The 21,971-nt window shown below is 51.0% G+C and overlaps 1 protein-coding gene across 1 annotated transcript; it reads right to left on the minus strand.

The window, feature by feature from the left end:
* Positions 1 to 2,193: 2,193 nt before the first annotated feature.
* Positions 2,194 to 3,033, minus strand: LOC134201640 (uncharacterized). The gene has a single exon (XM_062676879.1). The coding sequence runs from the start codon at positions 3,031 to 3,033 to the stop codon at positions 2,194 to 2,196; it is 840 nt and encodes a 279-aa protein (XP_062532863.1).
* Positions 3,034 to 21,971: the final 18,938 nt, after the last annotated feature.

Below are 21,971 nucleotides of genomic sequence, written 5' to 3' on the forward strand. Positions count from 1 at the left end.
AAATTACCCAAGTCTGAGATAGTATGTCTGTATATTTTAGATTTTTGACACCGTATGCATGTTTTTGCCCACAAACCGATATCTTTATTCATATTGGGCCAAAAGAAAGTGTTAGTGATCATTTTACGGGTTGTACGTATACCTGGGTGGCTTAAATTATGTAGGCTATCAAACGCAATACGTTTAAAGTCATCGGTTAAATACGGCCTAATTTTATTGCCAGATACTTCGCAAAAAATTTCTTTGTCGCACGTAGGTATTGAGAGCTTTTTTAAAATAATTTTGCTATCGCTTCTAGGACATTGAGTGAGTTGTAATAACTGCTCGTCTTTCATTTGCGCGTCAGCAAGTTGTTCGTAGTCGAGTACAGTCGGGCATACAATTGTTTCTACCCGTGATAGTGCATCAGCTACAATATTGTCCTGTCCGCTAATATATTGAATATCGGTAGTAAATTCGCTAATGAAAAGCAAAGGCCTCGCGCGTCTAGGCGTTTCTTTATCGTCTTTACATATTTTACTGAATGCATGACACAAGGGCTTGTGATCTGTATATACAGTTAAAGGTCGTCCCTCAAATAGTTTACGCATATATATCATCGCTTTGTAGATTGCTAATAGTTCGCGGTCGTACGTGCAATACTTTTGTTCGGCAGGCGATAATTTTCTTGAAAAATAACCTAAGGGCTGCCAAACACCGTTTACTTTTTGTTGCAAAACTGCGCCCATACACGTATCAGAAGCATCGGTCATTAAAGCCAGTGGGGCCGTTGATGACGGATGCGCCAAGGTCAACGCCTGTTGAATTTCAATCTTACATTTCTCAAAAGCGTTTTCCGCACTATCAGTCCACACTATCTTAGTTTGATCTTTCTTTTTAGAATTAATTAAATACTTATTAAGTTCTGCCTGATGCAAGGCTGAGTTAGGTAGATGCGGCCTATAAAAATTGACCATGCCCAAAAAACGGCGTAAATCCGATACTGTTTCCGGTTTCGGAAAATTAATTATAGCTTCTACTTTATTCTTAAGGGGTGTTATTCCGTTTACACTAACTTCATGCCCCAAAAATTCAACTTTAGGCTGGCCGAAACAACATTTATCTAGATTGATGGTTATGCCATAAGAATTGAATCTTTCAAAAACTATTCGTAAATGCTCGTTATGCTGAGTAGGACTCTCGCTAGCAATGATGACGTCATCGAGATAACTGAATAGGAATTCAAGGCCTTGTAGGACAGTGTTATTCATAAAGCGTTGGAATGTTTGTGGCGCATTCCGCAAACCAAATGTCATTTTAGGAAATTCAAAAAGACCGAAAGGCGTTATTATGGCAGTCTTTTCAATATCTTCAGGAGCAACATCAATACAATGAAATGCTCTATTGATATCTAATTTTGAAAATATCTTTTTATCAGCCAAAATATAAGTAAAATCATGCAGTCGAGGAATAGGGTATCTGTCAGGTTTTGTAATAGCGTTCAATTGACGTTAATCACCACATGGTCTTGTGTCTCCATTTTTCTTGGGGACAATATGTAACGGGCTAGCCCAAGCACTTTTAGAAGGCCGACAAATACCCAATTCCTGCATGATCCGAAATTCCTCCTTAATTATTTTATATCTCTCAGGTGCCAGTGGTCGAGCACGAGCATGCACCGGTGGACCAGTAGTTTCAATATAATGCAAAACGTTATGAGAACTTACTTCCTTAAATGACGCTGGTTTCGTAATGTCGGGGTACTGCGCTAACAAATCACGATATGGATGACTCACATCAACAGTATGCAATGAAGGTTGATTGCTAACAACAATACAAGCTAATACATTCAGATCTGTTACCTTATCGATAAGCTTACGTTCACCCATATCAACCAAAAGATTGTTAGAAGTTAAAAAGTCCGCCCCTAATATAGCCTGTTTAACATCTGCAAGCACGAAGTTCCATCGGAAAGCGCGACGTAGCTTCAAATCTAGCACTAACGTTTTTCACCAAATGTTGCAATTTCAGTTCCATAGGCTGCATATAATTTATAGTTAGGATTTTTGATAAATTTACTTATTTTAGGCACCGGTAAAACTGAAATATTAGCACCTGTGTCCACCAAAAAAATTAGTCCACTATTGTAGTCCATCACACACAAACGGCGGCATCCTAAAATGGTACTAGCTTTCGCCCGCGACCGTACCACGCCTAGTTTTCCGAACTTGGTTTCCATGCACATGGTTGGACGCATTTCTGAGCATTCTGACGGAACTTGTAATGGTAGTAACATAACCAGTTGGGGTTTTGTGGGGTACGGCGTCTCGATGAAGATCGTGAGCCACTTCTATCACGGTTACGATCAAAGTAGTTTTGTCTGGATCGTGACTGCTCCATGTTAGTCATTCTGACGCTTAATTTTGCTATTTCCGCTAAAATTAAAGATGTGTCGCTTGTTGATGGTCGTTCCATATTCGAGGTTTGCTGATTAACGACCTCAGAGATGTGGTTAACTCGCGTGGCCTCCGCAACATTATCCGCAATCATGGCGAGGTTGTCTAAATCTTTTGTTTCAGTGACTGTAAGGATTGCCCTCAATGTTGTAGGTAAGTGACCTTGCCATAACACTCGCAGGGTGTCGTCCGGTACTTTATCTCTGGCTAACTCTCTCATGCGGCGCAATAGCTGAGAAGGTTTTTGATCTCCTAGTTCCATCTCTCCTATGAGTCTTTCAATTTGTCGACTTTTGGACTCTTCAAATGTTGATAATAATTTCGTTTTTAGCGCCAGAAATTTTCCTGTGTCCGGTGGCTCAGCTAGAAAATCTGTTAGTTGAATAATGACTTCTTTTGGTAATTTCGATACGACAATGTCGAATTTAACTTCATCCCCAAGTTTCTGTGGGGCGAGTATAGACTCGATCCTAATGTACCATGCTCTTGGTTGCTCTGTCCAAAATTCTGGTATACGTGTCGATAGCGAGATCGCCATAATGTCCGCTGAAGTCTGCGACAATGCTAGTTGAGTTGCCGGAACTCCTGGTGTCGTCATTATTAATCACAATTTTCGTTTCATATAAATCACGTCGGGGTCACCAATTTTGGATCACTACTGTAGATATTGTTACCAATTGTGACTTCAGTAATAAAGAACTAATACACAATAATGAAAACACCGTTTATTCCGTAAGATGGTACATGTGTTTACATAAAGACCGGCGCCGGGCAACTGGTGCAGTGTAATGCAATAACTGTATGCGCAAGCGCTTACGTGTCCCTACAGTAATCTATACTAATATTATCTATACTAATATTATAAAGAGGAAAGATTTCTTTGTTTGTTTGTATTGAATAGGCTCCGAAACTACTGAACCGATTTAAAAAATTCTTTCACTGTTTGGAAGCTACACTATCTCTAAGTGACATAGGCTATATTCTTTTTTTTTTAATTAGGGATCCTGACTAAAACTCCAATAATGTAACGCAAGGTGTAAAAAAAAGACCTTAAATATTATTTACATCGCGTGCGCTGCGAAACCTATTGATGATAGAATAAAGTAATCTATACTAATATTATCTATACTAATATTATATCTATATCTATACTAATATTATAAAGAGGAAAGATTTGTTTGTTTGTTTGTATTGAATAGGCTCCGAAACTACTGAACCGATTTTAAAAATTCTTTCACTGTTTGGAAGCTACACTATCTCTAAGTGACATAGGCTATATTCTTTTTTTTTAATTAGGGATCCTGACTAAAACTCCAATAATGTAACGCAAAGTGTAAAAAAAAGACCTTAAATATTCTTTACATCGCGTGCGCTGCGAAAACTATTGATGATAGAATAAAGTAATCTATACTAATATTACCAATACTAATATTATAAAGAGGAAAGATTTCTTTGTTTGTTTGTATTGAATAGGCTCCGAAACTACTGAACCGATTTTAAAAATTCTTTCACTGTTTGGAAGCTACACTATTCCCGAGTAACAAGGCTATAATCTTTTGACGTGAATACGTCTTTAAAATTACGTCCATAGGGTAGCAATCCAAAAAAACGAATGATAACAAAATCGGGGGATACAGTTTAGTGTTGTAGCTACATATCTATCATCTCCATCCAAATTTCAGTTACACCACTGGATAGCTAAAGAATCAAAGAATTTATTACGCTAAGTAAGGACTGTAACACATCGCGCGTGGGGGAGGGAGCAGCCCCGCCATTTTGAAAGTCATTTTGCTGCGTATCGAGATTTCCATTTAGTATAGCTTTCGACTCGGTGAAGCTACGACATTCATTCAAGTTTCAATCATCAGCTCTCGTCAAAATCTATCGATTGTATATATATGTTGGCGCACGTCAGGGATGGCTGAGCGGTAGTTTCCGTCATCACTCGTATTTGGTTGAGCTCAGTTTATAAAAAGTCAATAAAACCTTTTGAATAATAATTATTGAAACTCAACACACACAACTTTCACAATTACAGGATAAACCGACAGTTTCGTTGCACATACCGACAGACCGACTGACTGACTGACTGACTGCCAGAGACTCACTGACTGAGACGGACGGAATGACTGTCTGACACGGAATGCCACGACTCTGTCCACGTACCGCCATTTTATACTGTGGCGTTACGGAGTCTACCCTTCCTTTTGTGATATTTATCAAAACAACATTTCATCATTTAAAATAATAATCAAAAACACCGTCTTAATATTACTAAAAGTTGTTATCCACGACACGGCCATTCTGACAAGTCACACGTCCCTGTGTGACGCTCCTGCAAGGAAAACAACCTTCTGCAATATCAAACAGGTTTCGTCTCGGCCAATCCTGATTCATTCACGATTGAGGATTGGGATTCGTTTCATTACAAACCATATCGTTAGCTTTCAACAAGATCTTTAACCTGTGTGAGTAAATAATTTAATTACCCAATTATTAGCGACACACTATACAAGTGAAAAATTTCATTAATGCTCAATAAGCATTAGAAACCAGAGTCATTACAAAACTAAGTAATCTGAGTAGTATTTCATCAGTATTCAGTATCAATCACAAACTGTCGTTACAATCACCTCCATCTAGTGAGAGTAACTCATGCCACCTATATCAAGTGACGATAACCTTGCCACCTCCATCGAGTGACGCAAATAAGTGGGACCTCCATCCGGTACCCAACTTCAACACAAAACACTAATGCCTCCATCCGGCACGCAAGTGGAACTTCCATCCAGTACCCACTTCAACCATAAAACATATCGCTCGATTTAGGTGATGTGTTCAATTACCAGTTTCATAAATGACATCGAATACTGTTCTTTACTAATCACACAAAATAGGACAACAAAAATCCTTACTTTAATCAGTTAGTTGTATCGTGGTCATTTGGCTCTACATCTTTTACATCACTAGTTTCAACAAAATCGTATAGAGGCAAAACAGGCTCCTGGCCGGGCTGCCGGCGCAGCTAGTGACATTGCCACCCACATTATCATTAAAACAAATGATAAAACCAATACACATCACTTTACAATATAGAGTCAAGGTCATTACTAGACCAACACTGTAGTGTGTAAGTCAGTTCAGTATAATTAAAGTCGTCGCACAGACCTGTTTTAATCAACAACATCTAGGCCCCACACCTCATGGCGCCCCTGCCTTGCGCAATCACCTAGGTATCGGGTTTCGCGCCAGGTACCGGGCGACGGCGCGACGGACAAATACGCGAGATCAGCGAATTCCTGTGTGCCTCAGTGCACGAAGTTAATATTTTTGAATTATAAAAGTTATAAAACAAAGGAGAATGACGCCAACCACTGCACCGACAACGTCGTTTGAAGACGATCAACAGAAATTTTATATTAAAATTATATACAATGGGCAACGGAAACAATAAGCAAGAGATAAAGGAGGTGATTGTGGGAGAAAATACTATGATAGAGTCTCATATCGAGAGGAACAACATCATATTGCTGTCGGCCTTGGGAATAATAATACTTGTGATTTTCGCTGTACTTATGAAAAAAGTACTGGACAAACAGAAGAAATGGATAGATAAAAGAATTAATACTGAGTTTATAAGAAGAATGCGTATGCGGCTGTCCAAAAGAATCCATGGCGAAGGAGAAGGAGTTGAGGATGTGTAGTGCTTTTATTATTATTATTTTTTTATTATCTTTTTTTTTCTGTGAGCTATAAAGCTAAAAGTGCTATGGTTGTGTTTTGTGTGCTACTTACTACGATTCCAGAACAAGGTTCCGTCACGGTTTTTTTTTAATGAACTTTAAGTTTAGTTTATAATTAGTGCGTATATTTTAATCTCAATTAAAATTTATGGAAGAAAATGTAGAACAAATCTTACTCAAAAATTCTTACTTATAGTACTGAATCGAACTTAAAATATAATAATTTTGACAAAATGGAAACCTTTGAGATAAGAACGGCAACATCATTAATTCCTATAATGGATGGTTCTGAAGAAATAACAGAAAAAATTATTGACACTACGGAATTATATAGTGATTGCTTAAAAAATAAAGATCAAGTAAAGTTACTAATATCTTTCGTGTTAAAAACTAGACTTACTAAATGTGCTAAGTTAAAATTAAAAAGTGAATATAATGATATAGAAAGTCTCGTAAAAGACATGAAATCTTATTTGCTTACAAAAAAATCTGCAAATTCAATGCTTTCTCAAATAAATAACTTAAGTCAAAATAATATGTCTATCAGCGAATATGGAAATAAATTATCAGAATTATTCATAGGCCTGACTATCGCACAAGCTGACGGTAACGAAAAAGCATGTGAAATACTAAGACCTATAAATGAAAAACTTGCAATCAAAAGATTTTCTGATGGGTTAAGAAATAGGCGATTAAGTACTATTATTTCAGCACGCAACTATTTGGACCTAAAAGACGCGGTACGGGCAGCGGAAGACGAGGAGTTGGCTCAACCGTCATCATCTAGCAATATTTTCAACATGAGAGGTAGGTCAAATAACAGATATAATAACAGAGGAGGTCGAACTAATTATTACAAGAACAATTTTAGTCCCACAAAACCATTCGGATATGGTAATTATGCCACAGTTAATAAATATAATAATTTTAAACAAGAACATTTCAATAATAATTCTCGTGGTGGATATTACCGTGGAACAAATAATAACAGGGGAAATAATTATAATTATTCATCAACAAGATATTATCGTGGTAGAGGAAATCCTAGAAGTTTACAACATAGAATGTTTCCGGTTCAATTGTGTGGCAATACGGAAACACAAAAAGAAAAATTAGAAAATGAAAATCAGTTTTTTCGGTGTTAAATATTTTAATATTCTGACTTGTAATGAAAATGTTAGATACGCTCATTTTAATGTTAATAATAACAAATGTACATGGCTAGTAGATACTGGAGCATCGATTTCAGCAGTTACCAAGAGAGTATTAATGGAGCAAATTCCACTATTTAAAGACAACATCGAAATAAATGGTATTATGTCGGCCTATACGCGTCGAAAAGCCAAATCGAAATACAGAGATCGTACACGGTTGGAAAGGGCATCTCAACAGCAATCGAATGGTACCAATAAAACACCATATGATCGAGTCAAGCAGTGCCGGCAACGTAAAGTAATGAATGCGGCCGAGCGGATCAACGACGGTGCCATTACATCTGCAGCTGGGACGGTTGAAATTACGCAGATGGATGATGCTTCTGTATCGACATCGGGCTTATGACACAGACCTATAATAAATAAAATTATAATACAGTAATTATATGTTTAGTTGATTTATTTCCTGAACCCATTAAATGAAAAAGTTGCCATCATAAACAAAACATGTATACCCGGAGGACTTCTTATGATTATGACATACATAAATAATAATATTTTATATAGAAACTATTACCCCCCCCTAGCGCCCCCGCGATCACTGACCAGGGCAAGGTGTTAAAAGTGTTGGCGATATCCAGGGACACCGCCAAGACCACCCCACCCTGGGCGATAGCTTCATCAGAGAGGGCACGCACGCGCATAATCGCGTCGATAGTAGAGCGGCCCTCACTGAAGCCATTGTATTGGAGTGTTGTAGGCGAAATAAAAGAGAACTGTTCAAGTCGACAATTCATGTAATTCTGTCATAATTTAGTGTGTGCAGTTATAAATATAAGGTTAGGCGAGCTGCACACTACACCTCCCCCTTTTTAAAAAAAATATATAGTATTACATAATTCCCTTTTTTTTTTTTTTACTTAAACTAAATTACACAAAATATTATTAAATTTCATACTTTACTAACACAAATCCAATGAAACAATATTTTAAGTTACAAACTTCTTTGTATTATTTTTATGAATTATGTATGCTTTATTATCCTTTAAGATTTTAACGTTTGGTGAGACATCTTCTATGACTTCGTATGGTCCTAAATAAATCTTATCTAACTTATCTCCTACTTGATTTTTAATTAATACTAAATCTCCTTTCTTATATTTTATCGAATTAATAGTTTTGTCAAAATTTATTTTTCTTAATTTTTTATTAAATAACAAATTGTTTCTTGCCTCAGCTTGTGCTCTTTGAAGTCTGTACTTTCGTTCTAAAGGGTAAGAATCAGGATTATATAAAGAATCAACATATGAATTTTGTTCTATGTTAGATGGTAGATTACAATGTTTACCAAATACTAATTCAAATGGCGTGTATTTTGTCTCAGAGTGAACTGTAGTGTTAAATGAAAAGCACCAGAATGGAAGCCAACTGCTCCAATCTGTTTTATTATTATCACACTGAATCCTAAGATAAGCTCCTAGAACCTTATGAGTGTTTTCCAAACCTCCAAGAGTCTCATGATGATAAGCTGTTGAATGCAGTTTTTTTTATATGCAATAAATTGCAAATTTCAGTAAATACTGATGACATAAACTCTGTTCCCTGGTCTGTTATTATTTCTGTAGGGATACCATATCTCAGAATAAAATTATTTACAAATAGCGTAATGGGTTGCGTTCATCGCTTCCTCCAAAGTAATTTGAACCACTCCGCCAGGGCACAGGATCTCCTCGTCCACACCATGGCGGAGTGGTCAATCGACGTCGCTGTCGCTGCGGAGCCGTACTTCGTCCCCACCGACCAGGACTGCTGGATGGGGGACGTCGACGGCTCCGTGGCCATTGTGTTGAGACAGTCCGCGGCGTTACCCCCCTTGGAAATGGTGGCCAGGGGACCCGGGTACGTCGCGGCTAGGATCGACGGGACCGTCGTGGTCGGGGCGTACTTTTCTCCGAACAGGAGCCTCGCCGAGTTCGAGCGGTTTCTGGGCGGGCTCGAGGCGCTTTTACACCGCCTCGGGTCCCGCCCTGTCATCGTCGCGGGGGACTTCAATGCCAAGTGCACGGCTTGGGGTTCCCCCCGCACGGATGCGCGAGGCGAGGCCCTTTCGGAGTGGGCGATCGCGACCGGCCTCTGTCTCCTAAACAGAGGCACGGTCGCGACTTGCGTGCGGTGGAACGGGGAATCTCACGTGGACGTGACGTTCGCGTCCCCGTCCGCCGTGCGCCGCACCCGCGGCTGGCGCGTACTCGAGGGGGCGGAGACGCTCTCGGACCACAGATACGTCCGATTCGAGCTCTCCGCCTCCTCCTTGTCGTCAGCCGTGGGCGCCCGCGGCGAGGAGGAGCTCCCGCAAGGTGCGCCCCGTTCGTTCCCCAGGTTCCCCAGGACTTTGAGCTCCCCCAGATGGACGCCACGTGGGGCACGCCGCCGCGTCGTCCGAGCGTTCCCGCTGCCGAGGAGCCCCCTCCCCCTATCACGGGGGCGGAGATCCATGCGGCCGTGTCCAGAATGAGAGCGAAGGACGCGGCCCCCGGCCCTGACGGCGTTCACGGCCGGGTCTGGAGCTTGGCCTTCGAGGCCCTAGGGGACCGGCTCGGGGGGCTTTTCGAAGCGTGCCTCGAGTCGGGACGGTTCCCGTCGAAATGGAAGACGGGCAGACTGGTCCTTCTGCGGAAGGACGGGCGCCCCGCGGACTCACCCGCGGGCTATCGCCCCATCGTGTTGCTGGACGAAGCGGGCAAGATGCTCGAGAGGATCGTCGCGGCCCGCATCGTCCGGCACCTGACCGAGACGGGTCCCGATCTTCCGGCGGAGCAATACGGCTTCAGAGAGGGCCGCTCGACTATCGACGCAATTCTGCGCGTGCGGGCCCTCTCCGATGAAGCCGTATCCCGGGGCGGGGTGGCGATGGCGTTATCCTTAGATGTAAGGAACGCCTTCAACACCCTGCCCTGGTCAGTGATCGCGGGGGCGCTGGAGTATCACGGCGTCCCCGCATACCTCCGCCGACTGATCGGCTCCTACCTCGAGGGCAGGTCGATCCAGTGCATCGGACACGGTGGGGCGATGTACCGCTTCCCCGTCGAGCGCGGTGTTCCGCAGGGGTCCGTCCTGGGCCCCCTGCTGTGGAACATCGGCTACGACTGGGTCCTGCGGGGCGTCATTCGGGGGCCCCTCCCCGGGCTCAGCGTAATTTGTTACGCTGACGACACGTTGGTCGTAGCTCCGGGGAGGGACTACCGGGACTCTGCCCGTCTGGCGTGCGCAGGCGTGGCACACGTCGTCACCAGAATCCGACGGTTGGGGCTCGAGGTGGCGCTCGACAAAACACAGGCCCTGCTCTTTCACGGGCCGGGACGAGCGCCGCCTCTGGGTGCCCACCTCGTGATCGGAGGCGTCCGCGTCGGGGTCGGGGTGACCGGTCTTCGGTACCTCGGCCTCGAACTGGATAGTCGGTGGAACTTCCGCGCTCACTTTGAGAAGTTGGGCCCTCGACTGATGGCGACGGCCGGCTCTCTGAGCCGGCTGCTTCCAAACGTCGGGGGTCAGGATCAGGTGGCGCGCCGCCTCTACATGGGGGTGGTGCGGTCGATGGCACTATACGGGGCTCCCGTATGGTGCCACGCCCTGACCCGCAAGAACGTCGCGGCGCTGCGACGTCCGCAGCGCGCGATCGCGGTCAGGGCGATCCGAGGATACCGCACCGTCTCCTTCGAGGCGGCGTGCTTGCTCGCCGGGGCGCCACCCTGGGACCTGGAGGCGGAGGCGCTCGCTGCCGATTACAGGTGGCGTAGCGACCTCCGCTCTAGGGGGGAAGGGCGCCCCGGCGAAGGAGTAGTTCGAGCGCGGAGGCTCCACTCTCGGCGGTCCGTGCTGGAGGCGTGGTCTCGCCGCTTGGCGGACCCGTCGGCCGGCATCCGTACCGTCGAGGCGGTCCGCCCGGTTCTCGCGGACTGGGTGGGCCGCGACCGCGGATGCCTCACCTTCCGGCTGACGCAGATGCTTACCGGCCACGGATGTTTCGGCCGGTACTTGCACAAGATAGCCGGAAGGGAACCGACGGCGCAGTGCCACCACTGCGCGGACCGCGACGAGGAAGACACAGCGGAACATACATTGGCGCGTTGCTCTGGATTCGACGAGCAACGCGCCGCCCTCGTCGCGGTCATAGGAGAGGACCTCTCGCTGCCGCGCGTCGTGGCTACGATGCTCGGCAGCGACGCGTCCTGGAAGGCGATGCTTGACTTCTGCGAGTCCACCATCTCGCAGAAGGAGGCGGCGGAGCGAGAGAGGGAGAGCTCTTCCCTTTCCGCACCGATCCGTCGCCGTCGAGCCGGGGGCCGGAGGCGGGAATACGCCCGTACGTCCCGGCCCCTGTAGGTGGCGGCCTCTCCCCGGTGAAGGTCAAGGGGCGACCTGAGGGGGTGAGGCCGCGCGGCGCGCTACCAGCACTCTAGCGCGCTGCCGTGGAGTGAATAGAGCGACCGGTCGACGGTGTATCGCGTCCCGACCCGGCAGGCTGGTTCTGGTCCAGCGGGGTATTCCGGGACACCAGCGGCACCGTCTGGGCGGCCCGACGGGCTGCCGTACCAAGACGGCCGACGTTTCAGAGCCTTCGATTCGCCTCGAAGGCTCCGTCGGCTGGGCGTCCTTGGGGTGAGCCGCGCCGTCTGGTTGTAGTGTTGACCGCGGTAGCCCCCCTACCTCATCCGGGTTCTGACCTCGTAGGAGGTTCGGCCCTCTACCCGAAAAAAAAAAAAAAAAAAGGCACGAATTTGCAGTTACCATTATCACTAGTAAAATGTTTGAATTTTTTTATCTGTTTTAATGTATTTTTATTACAAAATAGAATCAATTCAACGCCGTCAATTGGTCGTTTGAGGATTTCCACTACTTTAGGTTGATCAGGCCTTGGAGTAGAGGATACCTCTGTAGTCATGTTATTATTGTCACAGTCAATACGTAACCTACGAGCCTGTGCTCTTGTCATGACCGATACTACATGCTGTTGCATTTCCTTTAAACTGTTGGATGTAATAGGTATCCGGCTCAATGCATCTGCAGCTGCGTTGTGCCGTCCTGGGACATAGCTGATTTCAAAATCGTACTCCTCAAGATATAATCTAAACTTAGTTAAACGGCTTGAAGGATCGTACATATTAAATAAGTAAATCAATGGCTTATGGTCAGTTTCTATTTTAACTTATAAAATGCTCTCTCGCATTCGTCACTCCACACAAACGGTACGTTTTTCTTACATAACGCATTCAAAGAATAAGCTATTTCTGCGAATTTTGGAATAAAGCGCCTATAATAGTTGGCGAATGCAACAAATCTCTTGACTTCGTCTACATTCTGTGGGATAGGGTATTTTTGCAGGCATGTCACCTTTGATGGTTCGGGAAATATACCTTCTGAAGTAATTTTGTGACCTAAATAAACTATTTCCTTACGAAAAAATTCACATTTTAATGTATTTAATTTCAAATTTACTTTTTCGAGATTCTTGTCGTGCGTTTCAAGACAGTTACCTACCACAATACAGTCGTCTTGGTAAAGGAAACATGATTTATAATTTAACCCTGACATTGCTATAGTCATAAGACGTGCAAAGGCACTTAGGGATGTCTTTAATCCCATTGGACATCGTTTCATTTGATACTTTTTTTTTTTTTTTTTCGGGTAGAGGGCCGAACCTCCTACGAGGTCCCCGCGCAAAAGGGGCGCGCGGGGTATGTGAGACTCAACGATCTGCATGGTGTTGTGAGCAGACCGCGGGCCCAAGGATTTTAGGACCCACCCACTAAACGACTCCCATGCACTCTTACACCCGACGTCCGATCCCCTCCGAGGTCAGAACCCGGATGAGGTAGGGGGGCTACCGCGGTCAACACTACAACCAGACGGCGCGGCTCACCCCAAGGACGCCCAGCCGACGGAGCCTTCGAGGCGAATCGAAGGCTCTGAAACGTCGGCCGTCTCGGTACGGCAGCCCGTCGGGCCGCCCAGACGGTGCCGCTGGTGTCCCGGAATACCCCGCTGGACCAGAACCAGCCTGCTGGGTCGGGACGCGATACACCGTCGACCGGTCGTTCCATTCACTCCACGGCAGCGCGCTAGAGTGCTGGTAGCGCGCCGCGCGGCCTCACCCCCTCAGGTCGCCCCTTGACCTTCACCCGGGGGAGGCCGCCACCTACAGGGGCCGGGACGTACGGGCGTATTCCCGCCTCCGGCCCCCGGCTCGACGGCGACGGATCGGTGCGGAAAGGGAAGAGCTCTCCCTCTCTCGCTCCGCCGCCTCCTTCTGCGATATGGTGGACTCGCAGAAGTCGAGCATCGCCTTCCAGGACGCGTCGCTGCCGAGCATCGTAGCCACGACGCGCGGCAGCGAGAGGTCCTCTTCTTTGACCGCGACGAGGGCGGCGCGTTGCTCGTCGAATCCAGAGCAACGCGCCAATGTATGTTCCGCTGTGTCATCCTCGTCGCGGTCAGCGCAGTGGTGGCACTGCGCCGTCGGTTCCCTTCCGGCTATTTTGAAAAGGTACCGGCCAAAACAACCATGGCCGGTCAACATTTGCGTCAGCCGGAAGGTGAGGCATCCGCGGTCGCGGCCCACCCAGTCCGCGAGAACCGGGCGGACCGCCTCGACGGTACGGAGGCCGGCCGACGGGTCCGCCAAGCGGCGAGACCACGCCTCCAGCACGGACCGCCGAGATTGGAGCCTCCGCGCTCGAACTACTCCTTCGCCGGGGCGCCCTTCCCCCCTAGAGCGGAGGTCGCTACGCCACCGGTAATCGGCAGCGAGCGCCTCCGTCTCCAGGTCCCAGGGTGGCGCCCCGGCGAGCAAGCACGCCGCCTCGAAGGAGACGGTGCGGTATCCTCGGATCGCCCTGACCGCGATCGCGCGCTGCGGACGTCGCAGCGCCGCGACGTTCTTGCGGGTCAGGGCGTGGCACCATACGGGAGCCCCGTATAGTGCCATCGACCGCACCACCCCCATGTAGAGGCGGCGCGCCACCTGATCGGGACCCCCGACGTTTGGAAGCAGCCGGCTCAAAGAGCCGGCCGTCGCCATCAGTCGAGGGCCCAACTTCGCAAAGTGAGCGCGGAAGTTCCACCGACCATCCAGTTCAAGGCCGAGGTACCGAAGACCGGTCACCCCGACCCCGACGCGGACGCCTCCGATCACGAGGTGGGCACCTAGAGGCGGCGCTCGTCCCGGCCCGTGAAACAACAGGGCCTGGGTTTTGTCGAGCGCCACCTCGAGTCCCAGCCGTCGGATCCTTGTGACGACATGTGCCACGCCTGCGCACGCCAGACGGGCAGACTCCCGGTAGTCCCTCCCCGGAGCCACGACCAACGTGTCGTCGGCGTAACAAATTACGCTCAGTCCGGGGAGGGGACCCCGTACGACGCCCCGCAGGACCCAGTCGTAGCCGATGTTCCACAGCAGGGGGCCCAGGACAGACCCCTGCGGAACACCGCGCTCGACGGGGAAGCGGTACATCGCCCCACCGTGTCCGATGCACTGGATCGACCTGCCCTCGAGGTAGGAGCCGATCAGTCGGCGGAGGTATGTGGGGACGCCGTGATACTCCAGCGCCCCCGCGATCACCGACCAGGGCAGGGTGTTGAAGGCGTTCCTTACATCTAAGGATAACGCCATCGCCACCCCGCCCCGGGATACGGCTTCGTCGGAGAGGGCACGCACGCGCAGAATTGCGTCTATCGTCGAGCGGCCCTCTCTGAAGCCGTATTGTTCCGCCGAAAGATCGGGACCCGTCTCGGTCAGGTGCCGGACGATGCGGGCCGCGACGATCCTCTCGAGCATCTTGCCCGCTTCGTCCAGCAACACGATGGGTACGATAGCCCGCGGGTGAGTCCGCGGGGCGCCCGTCCTTCCGCAGAAGGACCAGTCTGCCCGTCTTCCATTTCGACGGGAACCGTCCCGACTCGAGGCACGCTTCGAAAAGCCCCCCGAGCCGGTCCCCTAGGGCCTCGAAGGCCAAGCTCCAGACCCGGCCGTGAACGCCGTCAGGGCCGGGGGCCGCGTCCTTCGCTCTCATTCTGGACACGGCCGCATGGATCTCCGCCCCCGTGATAGGGGGAGGGGGCTCCTCGGCAGCGGGAACGCTGGGGCGACGCGGAGGCGTGCCCCACGTGGCGTCCATCTGGGGGGGCTCAAAGTCCCCCCCTGCTGCCGGCGGGAAGAGTGCCGCAACAATTTCCCGCAGCTGCCGAGGCTGGAGCCGCTCGGTCACCGGGAGCGCCCACGGCTGCAGTTTCCTGCGAACCATCTTGTATGGGCGCCCCCAGGGATCTTCGTCGAGCGACTCCAGGAGAGTCTTCATGCTCTGCTTCTTGGCCTCGCCGATGGCCAGCTGCAGCGCCGTCTGCTTTTGACGACAGTCAGCGTGCAGCTGGGCCGCCGTCTCCGCCAACGCAGCGTCGCGACGACGGCGGCAGCGGTGGCGTGCGCTCCGGCGGCGCGCCCTCACGCACTCCTCGCGGAGTCTTGCGATCTCGGGCGACCACCAGAACGCACCCCCACGTGGTGCTCGGGGGCCGACCCGGAGCATGGCGGCATCACAAATGTTTGCCATGGTGCCCCGGAACCAGTCGACCTCCGCATCCACGTCCGCGAGCCGCGCGGGTTTTGGCGCCCACGCGGCAACAGCGGCCGCCTCCATCAGCAACTCCTTGTTCATCCGTTTCAAGGCCCACCTGGGGAACGAACGGGGCGCACCTTGCGGGAGCTCCTCCTCGCCGCGGGCGCCCACGGCTGACGACGACGACAAGGAGGAGGCGGAGAGCTCGAATCGGACGTATCTGTGGTCCGAGAGCGTCTCCGCCCCCTCGAGTACGCGCCAGCCGCGGGTGCGGCGCACGGCGGACGGGGACGCGATCGTCACGTCCACGTGAGATTCCCCGTTCCACCGCACGCAAGTCGCGACCGTGCCTCTGTTTAGGAGACAGAGGCCGGTCGCGATCGCCCACTCCGAAAGGGCCCCGCCTCGCGAATCCGTGCGGGGGGAACCCCAAGCCGTACACTTGGCATTGAGGTCCCCCGCGACGATGACAGGGCGGGACCCGAGTCGGTGTAAAAGCGCCTCGAGCCCGCCCAGAAACCGCTCGAACTCGGCGAGGCTCCTGTTCGGAGAAAAGTACGCCCCGATCACGACGGTCCCGTCGATCCTAGCCGCGACGTACCCGGGTCCCCTGGCCACCATATCCAAGGGGGGTAGCGCCGCGGACTGTCGTAATATAATGGCCACGGAGCCGTCGACGTCCCCGATCCAGCAGTCCTGGTCGGTGGGGACGAAATACGGCTCCGCGGCGACAGCAACATCGATTGACCACTCCGCCATGGTGTGGACGAGGAGATCCTGTGCCCTGGCGGAGTGGTTCAAATTACATTGGAGGAAGCGATGGACGCAACCCATTACGGGGCTACGTCCATCGCTCCCTCGTCTGTCCCGCGCTGCGGCTCGTCTGGTGCCGCAGCGGGAACTGACTCGCCGGCTGCCCTTATTGCAGCCGGCCTCTCCTTCTTCTTTTTATTTTTCTTGCCGCCCCTCCTCGTTTTGGTAGAGGAGGGGGCGGACTTACACGCCGGGCCCCCGGCCCGGTGGTCGGCCTTCCTTTTAGCCGCGTCGCACAAGACGCAGTGCGGCGCGGCTGTGGTGCAGGAGGCTGCCTTGTGCCCCGGTTGACCGCAGCGGAAACACAGGTCGCTGCGGTCCACGGTCGAGGGGCACTTGGCGAGGCCGTGGCCGGTGCCGAAGCATCGAAGACAACGCCACGGCCTGCTCTCCTGCAGTTGCACGTGGGCCATCACCCAGCCCACGCGCAGTCTCCCTGGGCTATCTGAAGGCCGACCCTGTGGAGGGGTGGCCAGGAGGTTCGCTGTTGCAATGGGGCAACGCGCCCACGCCGTCCGGGTACCAGAGTAGGTTGCCCGGAGCTCCCCGACTTTGACGTCGGCGAGGGCGCAGTTGCCCTGCGACGCGATGGCCGAGGCGACCTCCTCCTTTGTGGCGCACTCGTCGAGGCCCGTGATTTTTACTTCTCCCATCTTCACGGGCCGCGCGATGCGCACCACCTCGGGGTCCGGCAGGATCTCCCTCAGCCGGGCCGCCAATTTTTCGGCCGCGGCGTTTGTGTTGGGGCCGGGGCACTCTATAAGACGAGCCCCGTTGGCCGTCTGCCGGACCTTGATGCCCCCCTCCACGCCGAGGGCGTCCACATTCACGTCGCCGCGCGCCTGGGTCATCACCTCGTGGTAGGTGATGCCCTTTTCTTTGCCGGCCGGCAGCAGCTCCACTACCACTGCAGCCGACCGCGGGGCGCGCGGCCTCCTTCTTCCAGTTCGGCCCCTCGGCTCCGCTCGACCCTCTTGGCGGGGAGCGGCGGCCGCAGGGGCGGGCTTGGGGCGCGGCGCAGGAGGCGCCGCCACCTTTTTGGGCCCGCGCCGCACTGCCGTCGTCCAGGCCTCTTCCATATTGGCCGGGGCAGGGGGCAGTGGGCGGGGCTGGGGGGTCGGGGCCGGTTTGGCGGCGTTGACGCCCCCTTTCTTCTTATTTCGGCTCCTGCCGGGCCCCGCCTTCGTAGGCTGGGACGGGGCAGGAGCAGTCTTCTGGTTCTTGTGCTGGCCGGTGACTGGTGCTCCTGAGGGGGCGGGTTTTGGTGCCCCCGTATTTCGTTGGTTCCGCGATGATCCAGGCTTGGCCGGAACAGTAGCCGAGGCGACCGGGCGTGCCGCAGGTGTCGCGCCCTTTGTAGGGCCGCCATAAGTTCTGACGGCCACTGTTTTCCGGGGTGCTCGCACGGGCGCACTGTCTTTCGCCTCATGGGCGAGGGGCGGCCTCGCACGCTCCACCCTGGAGCTGCGTGCTTCCTTTATGATGAGCTGCCGCTTCAGCTCCTCGACCTCAGTGAGGCCTTCCGCTTCGGGCGGAGGAAGGACAGGGGCCGAGCTGCGTTGCCGCTCTATAAAGTCGGCCACCATGGTCCTCAACTCGGCCATGTCGACGCGGAGCTGTCCGTTCTCCGCCCGAAGTTTGCCATTTTCCTCCGCCAGTTGCTCAAGGCGGGCGTGCTGCAGGGCCACTTCTTGCCGCAAGCCCGCCGTCTCCGCGGTTGTGGTGCGGTCCACAACGTCCTGCAGCCTTTCCTCGAGTGTGGCGGCCGCCGATTTCATGGCCGACACTTCTGAGCCCTTGAGGCCTCCAGTGGATTTAGCCGCAATGGTCGCGACTATCTTCCCGACTATTTTACAAGCTCGGAGGGGGTCAGAGGGACCCACCTCCGTCAGGGATCGCTGTAGGCGCTCGACCTCTTCTATTTTCCTATTTTTCGCCTCACGGCAGGTGGCCCTGAACTGCGCCGAGGAGGCAGCGTCCAGTCCGCAAGTCGACGGCTTGTCAAAATCAGTGGCGGGCGGCGCCGCAGCAGCCGCCGGCCCTTCCGCCAACGCCATGTACTTGGCGCTGGCAGGCTCTCCTTCCGATGAATCGGACGGAGCGGAGGACGCCGGCCGACGAGCCGACTTCCGCTTCCGCCGAGTCCGCTGCCGATCGCAATCGGCAAACAGCGCCGGTGTCTCCCTCCCACTGGACGCGTCGCCCCTCGCGGAGCTTCGCGCCGAGTGCAGCGAGATGAGGCTGTCGCACCTCTCCAGCAGCACGGTGGGGACTTTGTCCCTTACGCGACCCGTGTTGTCGCCCCCTTCGTCGTGGCAGTGTTTGCCCCCCCCAGAAACGGTGGGGCAGCGTGCGGCCGATCGCTCGACCGCACGGAGGGATTCTCCCCCCGCGGAGCGGGAGGTACCCTCCTGGGGTAGTAGTTTTGGAACAGATGCCATTTTTTCATTATTCCTTTTTGTTTAACCAGGGGTCGGTCCCCTGGGATCTGGTTGGTACCCTCGGGACTGGACTCCCTCCAGCCATTCATCTCATCGCCGGACACCAGAGCTTAGGATTGGGGCATTTTTTAAAGAGGTTTACGTCCTCGCGGCCCCGTGCCTCGCGGCAGCGGCCCCCGTCCCCCACACGGTGAGGATTACGGGTTGACCGGCGACCCGCCGAGTGCAACAAGCAACACGACAGACCACCGCCCGACGCTCAAAAGAGCAACAACCACGAAGCCACGCCGGTATACCGGTACCCCCCTCTGGAGGGCGTGCCCCTGTAGCCGAAGCCGGGGACATGGTGACCAGTGGCCGGAAGATGCGTAAGCAACACCGGCTCACTTCTCCCTCGAAAGGCAGGCCAAAAGTGGCCCACCATCACCCATGGGTTACGTCCGAAACGGGTCGGACGTGACCCAAAAACAAAAAGGGGAAGAAGGGGGAAGAGAGAGGGAGCCCGAGCGTCCCCAGGAGGAACACCCTTCAGCGAGTGAAGGGCGTGGAGAGCCCGCAACTCCCCCTGCTGGTTTTGGTCCGCGTCATCCGATCTCTTTCGTTGCAAAGCCTAACTAGGCTACCCTACTCCTACACCTAGCCTACCTACCTAACACCTAGAAATCCTTGCAACGAAAAAGACCGGACGATACCCCTGGGAGTGGGACTGTTCCCAGAGGATCCCGTTATCCGCCACCTACGGACGCGCCCGGTGGAAGTCCAGCAAAACTCCCCCACAGACGGAGCCCCCGGCCACGCAGAGTGCGCGCCGGGGGGCCCGCCCAGGTCCCTCGGGTTCATTTGATACTGCTTGTCTGTTGTGAATGCAGTATATTTTCTAGATTTTTCGTCTAATGACAGTTGATAATAACCTTGACTGAGATCTAATTTTGAAAAATAGATGTTATTGGATAGCGAATCTAGGATCTCAGTGATGTTAGGTAACGAAAAGTTATCATCCTGTATCCTATTATTAAGTTGACGATAATCTACTACAAGTCTCCATTTCCTTTCTCTTGTCCTATCTGTCTTTAGGTACTAATAAAATAGAACTTGACCACTCTGAAATAGATTCCTCTATAATATCATTTTTAATCATCTCATCTATTTGTTTTTGTACCTCGCCTTTCAATGCTTTTGGCAATCGATAAGGCTTGACATATGATGGAGACGCGTTTTCCTTAAGTTGGATTGAATACTCTATTAAATTAGTTGTTGTGAGCGTATCGCCTGGTAAGTGAAAAACATCTGCATAGTTGGCACATATGTTCTAAATGCTTCTTTGCTCCTCTTTATTCAGATATGTATGTAGTTGCAAAGTAGTGAGCAAAGTTCTAACTCTATCAACCGACAAACAATCGTCATCAAACTTACAAACATAAAATTTATCTAGACAACTAATAGTTAATTCTGAAGTGTTTATATTAACCGAACTATCTGTTGTATTCTATATCCTAACAGGAATAAGTCCATTATGTGGCTTCGATATTACACCCGCTGTGTACGCGCCTTTATAAATTTCCTTTGATAAAATGACGCAATCACAGTTTTGTGACGTCGGGATGTGTTTGATGACTTCGCAACGGGGTGGAATTGTAAACGTACTTTTATTAACATTAACACTAACAGACTCGTTTTGGGATTCTAAAGTCACTGTACCATCTTTGTAATTTAATACCGTTCCGATAAATGTTAAAAAATGTAGAATTTCTGATGAAAATTCACATGATCAATTACAATATTTAAATAAATATATCCCATAGACTCTAAATTACCACTAATTCCTTTTATAATTATCTTATCATGTTTTACTAAATTCAATAAATTCTTATGTCGCGACAACCATTCATACTTAAGTACACATAAACTAGCTCCACTATCGATTAATAAATTAAGATCGATATTACTATTTTTAAGTTGACACTTAATTACACACAAATTACTATAACTAAAAATCGAATGAGTGCACTGTTTAGGTATGAAAAAACTCTAAGTTGTCATAATTATTTGTGTTATCGTTGCGCAAGTTGTCTTGGACATTGGACTCTTGCGTATTATGCTGTACACGCTGATTATTCATCCTGGCAGGGTCGCCATGTATTGGAGTGTTGTAGGCGAAATAAAAGAGAATTGTTCAAGTCGACAATTCATGTAATTCTGTCATAATTTAGTGTCTGCAGTTACAAATATAAGGTTAGGCGAGCTGCACACTACACCATACTGTTCCTCCGACAGATCGGGACCCGTCCCGGTCAGGTGCAGGACGATGCGGGCGGCGATAACTCGCTCCAACAATTTTCCCGCCTCGTCCAGCAACACGATGGGGCGCTACCCCGCAGGTGAGTCTGCGGGGCGCCCCTCCTTCCTCAGAAGGACGAGTCTGCCCGTCTTCCACTGCTTAGGAAACCGTCCCGACTCGAGGCAGGCTTCAAAGAGCCGCACGAGCCGGTCCCCAAGGGCACCGAAGGCCAAATCCCAGTCTCGGCCGTGAACACCGTCAGGGCCGAGGGCCGCGTCTTTCCTCCGCATCCTCAACACGGCCGCACGGATCTCTGCCCCCGAAATCTTCGGAGGGGGCACGTCGGCAGGGGCATCACCACCATCGTGACGTGGTGGCGGGCCCATAGAAGGGGGCTGGAAAGTCCCCTCTCCCTGCGGGAACAGCACAGAAACTATTTCCCGCAGCTGCCGAGGCTGGAGTCGCTCGGTCATCGGGGGCGCCCACGGCCGCAAT

This window comes from Bombyx mori, chromosome W (assembly GCF_030269925.1).
Source record: "Bombyx mori chromosome W, ASM3026992v2".
NCBI lineage: Eukaryota > Metazoa > Arthropoda > Insecta > Lepidoptera > Bombycidae > Bombyx > Bombyx mori.

Excerpts from the sequence above, each read along its gene's own strand:
- LOC134201640 (XM_062676879.1), bottom strand. The coding sequence starts at position 3,033 with ATGACGACACCAGGAGTTCCGGCAACTCAACTAGCATTGTCGCAGACT.